The sequence below is a fragment of the Sminthopsis crassicaudata genome, chromosome 3, assembly GCF_048593235.1.
Source record: "Sminthopsis crassicaudata isolate SCR6 chromosome 3, ASM4859323v1, whole genome shotgun sequence".
NCBI classification, from domain to species: domain Eukaryota; kingdom Metazoa; phylum Chordata; class Mammalia; order Dasyuromorphia; family Dasyuridae; genus Sminthopsis; species Sminthopsis crassicaudata.
The window spans coordinates 465,356,762-465,369,123 of record NC_133619.1 but is presented as its reverse complement, the minus strand read 5'-3'; the positions used below and the strand labels follow the sequence as shown (position 1 = coordinate 465,369,123).

The window sequence follows — 12,362 nt, the reverse complement described above, 5'->3', positions numbered from 1 at the left end:
TTATTGTTAGGAATTCATTAAGGAGAGGAAGATAGTTTAAAAATCTCAGCACAACATATTGGCAAGGAGAAGTGAATGAAAATAGGGCTGCAAAACTGTCAGATAGGAAATTTTCTTGGAATAGTTTCCCCACAGGATTGGATGGAGAAGACATAAATGGGACTCGGGCTAGAGTGTGCTAACCTCTAGTTCATTTCCTTTCAGGTGGCATCTATGCAGTTCATTAACATTGTAGTCCATTCAGTTGAAGACATGAATTTCAGAGTTCATCTCCAGTATGAATTTACCAAATTAGGCCTCGATGAATACTTGGATGTGAGTATCACTGAGTCTACAGGATATACTATTATGTTTGATTTATGTGACCAGTTCTGATTAGCATATTTCCAAAGTGAAAGGAATTTGATGATTATCCAATCATCAGCCAATCAGGACCTCAGTATGGTCCAGTAAACTATGGCCCATGTTGGCTAAAGGGTTTGAATTGGGGGATTGTGTAATCTTCTGCTTCTGTGGGCTTCTCTGCCAATAAAGCCAGAATTTTTTCAGAGCTCTTGAGACCTTAATTTGTCTCCTGCCAGCAGCAGCATTTTAGTAGCAAAGTCAGCTAACCCCACACAAGCCCCAAGCTGCTTCTGTAGGCTCAGTTCTTACTTTGAGCCCAGACTACTGAACTGTGCAGTAGAAGTCAAAGACCATGACTGCAAGTGAATGGTAGATGATCATAGCACAAAAATAAAGCTGAAAGCAACTTGGGAAACCAATCCAGAAACTGACACCTTTTATTTTTATATGGCAGTTACCGCTTCAGAAGTTTGTAATTCTTGGACTAGGGATATAAAGAGACATGACCCCACATATGTCTGTTCTATTTTATACTCCCTTGCAAAGTGCTTACTTTGGTCCTGGAGTTCCAATATCCTGCTTTAGACTTCAAATTCTACTGTAACCTGATTCAGAAAATTTGATTGAAACTTCCCAAATGGTCTGAGACAGTGAGCTTAAATGCCCTTGGGACATCTGCAGGGTAAACCTTTGCAGAATCTGCTTATAAAGCATAGTGTATTGTGCTATCAGCTTGTTCCCACCAATAGTTATATTGACTTCTTATTTATAGATAGTCTAGAGCACTGTTCCCAGCTTCAGATTTCCTTTTTGAATTCTCATCTGTCTGCAAGTGTCTTAATCTTGGTTGCTAGTCATATTTTCATTAATATTATCACATAGTCTCTAAACAAAGGAAGAGAGGGCTATAAGGTAGGCCAAGTGACCCAGTGCAGAGAGGTCTCTAATCTTAAATCCTTAGTGTTGAATATATTTTTCACACATGAAATTAAAATTGTGAAAATTGCTAGGAGCTAATTCAGCAATTTTTTTTTTTATCATGGCTTTTAGAATCAGAACCTAGTCATACCTAAAGATTGGAATAAATGCTTACAGTAGCCATTTCCTTAATTTAATGTCTCCCTTGTCCTTAGAAACAAAATGAGGATCTTTGTAGACCAGAAGCAAGAATTTTCCTAGAGTCTAAAACTTCCATCTCACTGTCTAGCTGGTGACTTTGATCCCTTGGGATAGAGTGAAGTATTATTCTGTGATTATCCCCATTTTACAGATGAGAAAACTGACACTAAGAAAAATTAAGTGATGGGGGCAGCAGTGGATAGAGCATCAGCCTCGAATTCAGGAAGACCCAAGTTCAAATCTGGTCTCAGACACTTAACACTTCCTAGCTGTGTGACCCTGGGCAAGTCACTTAACTCCAGCCTAATTTAAAAAATAATAATAATAATAAGTGACTTGCCCATTTGTTGGTAGCTATCTGGACAAAATTCTAATTTGAGTTTTTCTGCCTCCAAGCCCAGCACTTTATATATTACCTTACTTATTTCTTCACTGACATCAAGAAATAGTTTATACTGAGTTTAGGGAAAAAAGAACAAGCCTCCCTCCTTTTGTTTTCATTTAGTTGTAGAGCCATACTTTGGTTATGGTGAATTTGGTAATAATTTCTTAACAACCATGCTTTGATGGACCCTAATGGTTGGTATCTTATTGTTACTCAAGGGGCTAATGAAGAAGACTTGTATCCAATGTAGAATCAAGTTATCTAACCTCCCCTTTTACTCAACCAGAAACCTCTGTAAATAAGAAAATTTCTTTAGATTTCAGGTTACCCATTTTGAAGTGTCTTTCCCCCTCTTCAGTACTCTTTTTAATATTTCATTTTAATCTCATTTCACCTATATGAAGTGTTCCAGATTGTGCTAAGGGTACTGATTCATTAGGCCCCATATCCCTGTAGGAATGACCACATGACCTTGGAGATGATCCTTAGTAATTGTTATGGAGGCTTTGAGGGAGATCTGGGAATTTAAAAGAAAAAATAAACAAAACAAGTGAAATGTGTAAAACGGATGGCGACTATTTGCTTTCTCTTTCCAAACCTGTACTAATAGACCATGTGCTTTGAATTTCAGAAGCTGAAACACACAGAAAGTGACAAGCTACAAGTGCAGATTCAGGCTTACCTGGATAATGTATTTGATGTGGGAGCTTTGCTGGAAGATGCAGAAACCAAGAATGCAGCCTTGGAAAGGGTTGAAGAACTGGAAGAAAACATTTCTCATGTAAATATACCCCCACCCAAAAGAGACCTTATTAATATTTCACTGTGTATAAAACTAGGAACAAGATTCATCTTCCAGGAAACGACCCTGCAGAAGTGTAGAAGGGTTGTTGGGACCCATAACCGTCTGAAGCTGGGGAACATTGAAAACCATTCTGATAGATGGCAGACATTACACACTTATACAGTACCATGGGCAGCTAAATGGTATAGTGGATAGTGTGACTGGCCTGGAGTCCAGAAGACTTTTCTCCACGAGTTCAAATCTGGCTTCAGACATTAACTAGTTATGTGACTCTGGGCAAATCATTTTACCCTATTTGCCTCTGTTTTCTCATTTGCAAAATGAACTAGAGAAGGAAAAAGGGAAAACTATTCCACTTTCTTTGCCAAAAGAACTCCAAATGGCACCATGGAGAATCAGACATGATTGAAAAATAATAACAATGAGATTCCATTCAAAATGGGCAGGTTTTCTTATCCTGAATTGACTTCCTTTGACTGAGGCTGACTAGGGAAGACTGTAGTTCATTAAGTAGGAAGAGCTTTGACTCTGATTTCAAATTCCATCTCTGATATATAACATCTCTGTGATTGTGGTAAAGTCATTTTACTTTGATGGACCTCATTTTCCTTATCTGTAAAATTTTATTATGGAGATTAGATTAGATCGCTTGAGGTGGTTTTCAGGTCTGTTTCTATGATTCTATGATTTTAATTCTTGGATGGCAGCTATAGGAGAGGTAGGTGATAGAACCCAAATGACTGAAAAAAATGTAATTCATATATGAACTACTTGGTCCTATATAAAGGTAAATAATATTCCTATTAGTTTCTACTAAGAATCTATGAAGAGAGTTGCATGGGGGTGGGGAGATAGTGGAAAGAATTCTGGATTTGGAATCAAGGTCTTGGCTTTAAATCTTATCTTTGCTAGATATCACTCATCATTTATCTCAGAGTCCTCTTCTGTGCAATGAAGGCTTTCTTCTAGATAATTTTTGAGATTCCTTTCAGCTCTCAATCTCTGATGGATGATTCAATGCATGATATAATGCATCTGGACCATCCTGCATACCTTCACATTTCTGCCATGCAAATTGTTTTTCAAGAGATAAATGAATTTTATTCAATGGGATAATTTTCAAAGAAATCAACAAGCCTGTCTCTTGATTCTTTTCTTTGGATATATTGGCCTGTTTCCATTCATGATTGCATGACCAGTCAGTAAACATTTATTAAGTACTGTTTTATATTGGGCACTGTGCTAAATGTTTGGGGTTAAAGAAAGGCAAAAGATAGTTTCTGTCTTCAAAGAACTCACAAACTACTAGGGAAAGCCAACACATAAAATGAAGCTAAGAGAGAAATTACTTGGCAAGGGGAAATGAAGTCCAGGAGTGTAGTCTAGGAACAAATTATAGGATGGCTAACCCTCTACCTTCAGTGGTGGATATGGGATAGGCTCTTCATACCACTCTCTATGTTCTCCAGCAAGAGGGAAGGGAGAAACTCCAGAATTAAGAGTGTACTGGTGAGGTGTGATATTCAGAGCGAAGGTATCTTGAAGGATGATGAGAGTCCAGAGGGCACAATGATGAAATCCAGGAGTGTAGCAGGTAGGTAATCATGAGATAAGAACATTTCTCCCTCCTGAGACAGAATTTTCACAGAAGGTAATGTTGCTGCTAACTAAAATTAACTTGATGAGAATGTGATTGGGCCCCAAGTTATTTATGTCAGTTAATTTGCAACTCTAGCTGGAATCACTTGGTAACTTGAGACATAACTTATTGTCTTATGGACCAGAAATTCTCATTTGGGTGGAAATTACAAATTCCTTGTCTCAGGGTAGAGCACCATTTAGTGTTTTATACAAATGTTCTTGGAGTTCTTGTGGCTTCTTGCACAAACATGTGTGCTAAAACGGAAACAGTTTTGAAAAAGTCTAGATAGTTTTTCATTTGAATGCAAGCAGATTAGGGAGTGAGAGTAGTTGTTCTTAAATGCAAAGCTTAATTTTGAGAATCTACATAACTTAATGAAGACTTGTGCTTGGTGTCAAAAGACCTGGGTTTCAGTTTAGTCGGCGTTCACAGCTTCTCTGAGTTTCAGCTTCCTTGTCTGTGAAATGAGGATGCATGGCAGTCAAAGGGTAGCTTAAGTTAATAGAGGGTAAGCCTTAGAATTGGGAAAATCTACATTGAAATCTTCCATCAGACATGAAATATCTGAGTCATCCTGATCAAGTTAATCTCTTAGTATCTTCAGCAAACTTGAAAACTCTTGTACCTATGAATTGCCAGTCTTCATGAGTTTGCATAACAGTGAAATTGAAGATCAAAATTCCCCCCCCTTCCCATAATAGGATAATTAATACTTGTATTGTCAATACCTCAGAGGATTATTGTATAAGCAGCACTTTATGATGTATAAGCCACCATATTTTGTTGTCATTGTCCAGTCATTTCAGTCATGTCTGGCTCTTTCTGACCCTATTTGGGGGTTTTCTTGGCAAAGATTCTGGAAAGATTGACCATTTCTTTCTCCATCTCATTATACAGATAAGGAAAACTGAGACAAGCAGGATTAAGGGAGTTGACCAGGGTCACACAGCTAGTAGGTGTCTGAGGCCAGATTTGAATTCTGGAAGATGAATCATCCTGACTAAAGGCCTGGCATTTTACTTACTGTATCACCCACCTGTCCACAGCACTATATACTATGTAATATTTTAGAGATTGTACTTGGAAGTCAGGAAGAGTTCATATTCTTCTACTCTTAGACAATTGTTACCTTTATGACCCTGGTCTGGTGACTCAACCTCTATGTACTGTAGTTTCTTCCTCTATAAAACGAGTGGATTGGAAGTCATGGTCTTTAAGGTCTTCTTCATCTCTAAATTTGTGATCCTATGTTGGTATGTTTATCTGTTCTGCTTGTAGCCTTTTAGATGAGGGAGGAAAGAAACTCATCTCAAACTGCTTAAATTTAGGAGAAAATTGGCACCTAACAAAAAGCCCTATGAAACACTTTTGTGATAAATATGAGCTGTTGACAAGAAATGAAGTATTTTTTCAATGTTATGCAAATTAAGTTTCTATTTTCTATATCCCAAGGCATTTTGCTTCTTTACAAGAGTAGTGTTGCTCTCCTCTAGGAATAATCCATCTTGTTGATTACTCAAGAAAATTATATTACATGCATTTGGCCATTGCACCCTTATAGCACATCAAAGCAAACTGAAAATGGGCATCTTTGTTGCTTATATTTAAACCAAGTAGTTAAGTCAGTAACACCTCCCCATATATCTAAATGATGCAGTCACTTAGCACCTCCTTTTCAGGATGTGAATTCAGTCCCAGTGTTTCCTTCCTGGCTTTTTATCTGTGTTTGTCTATATGTGTCTCTCACTACACATCTTTTTTTTTTGTTGTGTTTCTTTCCAATTAGCATCTTCCATATTTAATTTTCTGGTTGTATATGAGAACAACAGAAGTGTAAAAAAAGAAGTGGTGTACTTATTAGTAGGGAGACCTAGGAAATTGAGAGATGCTATCAATACTTCTTTTAAAGCAACTTCTCCACCCTCTTATAAAAGTGCACTTATTCTCCCCTCTGTGTTCTGTACAGAGTATCTCACTTGCTTTTCTACATGTTTAGCATTCACTCTCCTGCTTTCTTAACTTGCCTAGATCCTGGAATGCATTCTTTACCCATTTTTACCTCCTAGGATGTCATCTTCCACTGAAGGTATTCCTCAAATGCCATCTCATGATCTTGTTAATTGTTTGCATCCCTTGCACCAAAATTACTTGGTATATACATAAGGAACAATCTTTCTTCTCTGGGTATTAATAGAATTTTTCACCACATGGCTTTCAGAGTAGTCGTGGATGATTATATATTACTGAGAATAACAGTCATTCACAGCTGGTCATCCAGGAACATTACTATTACCTTGTATACACTTTGCTTGAGTTTATGGAGGACTTTCCAATTTTTTTCCCTGAAAGCATCCTGCTAATCATTTCCCATAGAACAATAATAGCCCATCATAAACACATACTGGAGGGGGCAGCTAGGTGGCGCAGTGGATAGAGCACTAGCCTTGAATTCAGGAGGACCCGAGTTCAAATCTGGTCTCAGACACTTAACACTTCCTAGCTGTGTGACCCTGGGCAAGTCACTTAACCCCAGCCTCAGGAAAAAAATAAAATAAAATAAACACACACTGCATTTGAGCCATTCCCCAATTGATGGGTATCTCTTCAGTTTCAATCTTTTTGCCCTGAGAAGAGATCTGCTTTGAATATTATTTGTACATATAGGTTCTTTTTTTCTTTCTTTTTTTTCCTCTGAATTTCTTTTGGTATTCATTGATATATTTTGTATTTGATTACTCGGGTATATTTTGTTCCCCACTGGAAGAATGAAAGCTTTTGAGTTGGGCTATTTTTCTGTTTTTGTCATTGTGTCCCTGATACTTATTATAGTACCTTATATATAATGGCATTAGTATATGCTTATTAAACCACATTGGTGACCTCACATTGAACTGAAATTGTAAACTTACATCAATAATTAGATTTATCAAATTATGCCTTTATTTGAGCTGCTGCCCAGAAGTGTGACTTTAGTTTTTGAGTAAATCCTAAACTACAATAATTGTTATGCTAGATGACTATTGTGGCTGAAAAAGTTTCCCAAATCAACATTTTCAAACAGCTCTTGATCTGCTTTATTTGGAGCAGTAAACTTCATAAGTCATTTGTTGTTCTTCATCAGAATGAATAAAAAGAGGACTGCTTTTGATAAAATAATCATGTATTAACTCTATTTATAATTATCACAAGTAATTATTGTTGCCCATAGAAAAATAGACACATTTATACTAGAAATCTTTTTTCCCCCCCGAGGTAGCTGGGGTTAAGTGATTTGCCCAGGGTCACATAGCTGTGAAGTATTATATATTAGAAATTTTAATAATCTATGATAATTCAATATGATTTTTAAAATTCATAAGGCTTACTGATAATATATTATAGTACTAAGGCAGGATAACATAGAAAGTTTTCTGAATTTTGGAAGTAGATAACTCCATGTGTGTCTTGGCTATGTTGTATAGTGATCTAGCTCCTTTTGTGAAACTCTTCCAGTTATCTGAAAAGTTGCAAGATACAGAGAATGAAGCCATGGCCAAGATTGTGGAACTGGAAAAACAGCTCATGCAGAGGAACAAGGAGCTGGATGTCGTCCGAGTAAGTGTGACAATGACAATTTGCCAAATGCAAAATTCCAGGGAGGAATTTCAAGCTTTCATCTAATTGGATGTGGAATAAATTATTTTCAGGAGAATAGAATGATGTGATGTGTTGATGAATTGAGATGATCTACAGATAAGTGGACATATAGAGCCAGAATTAATGTACTTTAATGTGTGAAGCATGGTACTAAGAGTTGAGTATTTTCTTATTGAAGGATTGGCGCTAACCATCCTTTCCCATCTGGCAAAGACATGAGCCAGTTAATGTTCAGAATTGCATTTGGTTGGAAATATAAACACAATATGAATCTGATTGATGCCATTTGTTTTTTATTAGGATTTAGGTTTCTTTGCATTGCTTTTCTTAATTCCATTTGAAACCAGATTTCTTGGCCTCTATGGAAACAATGAAATCATAACAAAGACGGGACTCGATGGCATCTACCAAAAAATTCAGAATAAATCCTTTTTATTATCAACAAGCTCAGATATTTTATTTGGCATTGTGTTTGTTCTTTGTGATGATTTAAGTGGTTCTGAAGTGCCAGCCATATGCTTGAAGCTATGCATAGCATAAAAAGATAAAGGTTGTCAAAGACTTCTAATCCATGGTCTGACCTTTACAAACACACCATTGTTCATTAAATGACACAGGCTTTATGTGATGGTTATCAAGTCTAGGTACTTTGCTAGCTATCTTTATATGTCCTGCAGTTAACTCCAGTGGATTTACTTTCTGACATGTTTTAGAAACAAAGTTTTAGCATATGGACTTAATTCACATTGAGATCCCCACATTGTTATTAGTAGACAGGGTGTGAAGCATGTTTGACTGTCTGCTGGAGGTCTAGGCTAAGAGATCTCTCTCTCACACATACACACACACACACACACACACACACACACACACACACACACACACACACATCCTGGCAAGTAAGATCTGTGCACGGCATGAACTTTCTCTCAGGGACCTGTTTAGATCCTGCTAAGAAGGAACTGAGGTTGGGGAAGGAGGGTTGCATTTGCTTAAAACAGTAATAGTAACTTCTTTTTCTATTTAAAACCTGGACTCTAGAAATGATCAATCATTGCATGATTTTGTTATCTACATCACCTTCTAGAAAATGAGGATAAGAGACTGTAAGCACTGAATTTTTGCCAGGGAGAAATTATAAGGATTTATGCAACAAACCAAGTGTAATCAACATCTGATTATTCATGAACAGATGATCCATTTTGTGCATTATCCCAGGGTATATTTTGTATCCAAGCTGGCTTTCCTCCAGCATGCTTCTTGGGCCATCTCCTTCCTTTTTCATCTGATACAATCCTGGGAAAGGAAACCTAATTTTATAATTAGGTGATATAAGACACAATTAGGAAAGGCAATTAGCTACTTGAAAAAAAGAAAATCATACAGTTGTTCCAAAGTCAACTTAAAATTTATAATTATTTTTGGATGATCTGTGCCCCACTTCTTTTCTGCCTATGGCTAATTGGCAGATGACTGAAGTGAAAAGTGCTATTATGTACAAATTAACATTTAACTAAAATAGGGTGCATGTTATATATCAGTAATAAGCACTTTTCTTTCTTTTTGTAGAGCTTTACATAATTCATATTGACATCTATATCTTTATCTTCATATTTTAGAATGTTCCTTCGTAGGGACCACCCTCCTACTTGTTTTCCAGGACAGTGCTGCTAATAATTCTGTCTCGGGTTCTTGACCGTGTTCTTTTGCAGGAAATCTATAAAGATGCAAATACTCAAGTTCACACATTGAGAAAAATGGTCAAAGAAAAAGAAGAAGCCATTCAAAGACAGTCTACTCTGGAAAAAAAGATTCATGAACTAGAGAAACAAGGAACCATTAAGATCCAGAAGAAAGGAGATGGAGACATTTCCATTCTTCCAGTTGTGGCCTCTGGAACATTGCCAGCAGGGTCAGATGCAATAGCTAATCCGAATGCCTGTGTAGGACAAATCTCTGGGTCTCCTTCTTCAGTACCATCGCCTCCACCTCCCCCACCATTACCTCCATCCCCAGCAACATCGGAAACAGGTAAGAAGCCTCAAGAATTGAAATTGGTAGCAGGAGCAGCAAGGCCATTACCAGTATGTAGACTTCTCTGCTGTGAGAGTCCTGAGAGTTAGTAGTCTGACCATTGGCAAGGCTCCAAGGAGAGAGGACTAACGAGATAGCCCCATTTTTAAAAAATTCAGCCTGTATTTCACTATTGCTTTCTCATATAAAGAATGCCTTAAATTAAAAAAAAAAAAAAAAATCTTGTTTAACATTTGAATGTTCTCACTGCCCTGAGCATTGTACAATTCCTAGAAAATAAGGCTGGTAAAAGTGAAGTACTGTGAAAGAAAGAAAGAGGAAGGAAGGAAGGAAGGAGGGAGGGAAGACATCAATAACAATCATCTAACCTTTAGACTCCTTCATAGGAGTAGCTTTTATAATTCCTCTTTTAAAATTACTTTCAGAATCTGCTGTGTGGTGTAGTTAGTAGAAAGAACTCTAACTTGGGAGTTAGAGAGACTTGGATTTGAATTCTGGCCTAGCCAACTAATGCCTTTATAACCTTGGGCAAGATGTTTAACTTCTTAGAACTTCACTTTTCTCCTCTATAAAATGAGGTTAATTTTATTCATATTGCCTCCCTTAGGGTTACTGTAAATTTTAAAGTCACCATATAAATATATATGTAACTATATGCACATATAAATATGTTATTGTTATTTTGAATATCCTCATCCTCATTTGATTTTTTTTAAATATAATGCACGTGGCTATCAAAGAAATAGCCAAGAGTAATTCAAAGTCAAATTTAATAAGTAACATGAATACTTTGAGGTAGGCTATACAATGAATAATGCATCTAGGTGGTCCAGGGGGTAAAGCACTGGACTTGGAGTCAAGATAAACCTAAGTTCAAATCCCAATTAGTTGTCTGACCCTTAACTGCTTTCAATCTTGATTTTTTTCATCTGTAAAATAATATCAGGGTTGTTGAGGGTCAAAAGAGATAATATTTGAAATGTTTTGAAAAGCTATGTAAATGGTACATGTTATTACCAAATAATAAGAGAATGTGTGGAAGAGGGGGGCGGTTAAAGATTTAAAACTGATCTTTGGGCAAACTTCCAAGAGGAAATTTTGTGAATGTTTGGGATGAGGGGTAATCCCTTCCAGGACATTCATTGAGTACTCATTTGAATATATAATTTTTGGGTTCTTGTTCAACCTCCATTGCTGTGGGAATGCTTTTTGGTGATGGATAACCACCTCCATGGTGATGCAGACCATAATTCTTCATGCTCCAGTAGACAGTTGGTACTGATGGGTTGCTTTGGACAGAACAGCTCACTTGATTATGACCAAGGGATATCTCTCTGAATTTAGCTTGGCTGATCCTTGGACAATAGTCAAACCAGCCCACCCTGAAACTTTTTCTGCTTTGTAGGTTCTGAAAGTTGGCACTCGGTCATCACGGGCCTTAAAAATTCAGAGTCAATTGTACAGCATAAGATTTTGGCATAAATGGTCCTGGAAGTGGCAGAGTGTGTTAAATATAAATTAACCATCTAATTGCTTTATAGTCACACCCCATATGGGACATAATTCCATGAGTCTTACATTTGATGGCTTTACAATGCTTGTCTAATTCATCTTTTCTTGTTACTTTTTGACTTCAGAAGTTTTAATGCCTTTTGAATTTATTGGAAACTTGCTGTCCTCCTTAGATCAACTCTCTTAACCTGGGTTTTTAAACAGCTTTCAGGAGTTAAAGTTGGGAGGGGGAGAGAAATTACATCTTTATTTCCCCTAACCTTTAACTGAAAATTTTACATTTCCTTTGATAAAGACTAAGACTTCTTTTCTCTCTTTCATATTCTCAATTAAATCATTTTTTTCCTGCCCCCTCTAGTACAAAATGGCCCAGTGACAGCCCCAGTGCCGCCACCCCCCTCCCCCACCTCCTCCACCTCCTCCCCCACCTCCTCTCCCAGGACCAGCTGCTGACACTCCACCAGCTCCTCTGCCACCCCCGCCTCCTCCATCGGCGCCCCCGCTGCCCGGCACAGCTTCCCCCACGGTGGTTTTCAACTCAGGATTAGCAGGTAAGATTGTGGAATTAGTCCAGAGAAGGGATCCCATTGCTTTTTTTCTGATATGTTCTCCAGAAGACCTTGAAGGAACCTTGGTACATTGTCTAGTGCTGTTAAGTATCTGTCATTAGCCATTATTTTGTCCATTCTCAAGTGACACTCTTCTCCCTAGGGCCAAAGCTGTTTTCTAGGTGGTCCATGCACTCCCATAAGTCTGCCTTTCAGACGTTGTTCAAGTCTTCCCCCACTTCTATGGCGAAAGCCAGTGGAAGGGGATTCAGTCCAGGTTCAAAGGTGAATACACTTTTGTTTATTCACACAGCAAATAATTTTTGAGTGGCTGTT

General features: G+C 37.6%; 1 protein-coding gene across 1 annotated transcript in view; it reads left to right on the top strand.

The window, feature by feature from the left end:
* FMNL2 (formin like 2) overlaps positions 1 to 12,362 on the top strand; it is a 362,363-nt gene that overhangs the window by 317,506 nt on the left and 32,495 nt on the right. Inside the window, 6 exon segments of the mRNA XM_074303437.1 lie at positions 205 to 315; positions 2,481 to 2,630; positions 7,789 to 7,890; positions 9,645 to 9,963; positions 11,837 to 11,870; positions 11,872 to 12,029. Of these exon segments, the coding sequence (XP_074159538.1) occupies positions 205 to 315; positions 2,481 to 2,630; positions 7,789 to 7,890; positions 9,645 to 9,963; positions 11,837 to 11,870; positions 11,872 to 12,029 (874 nt within the window).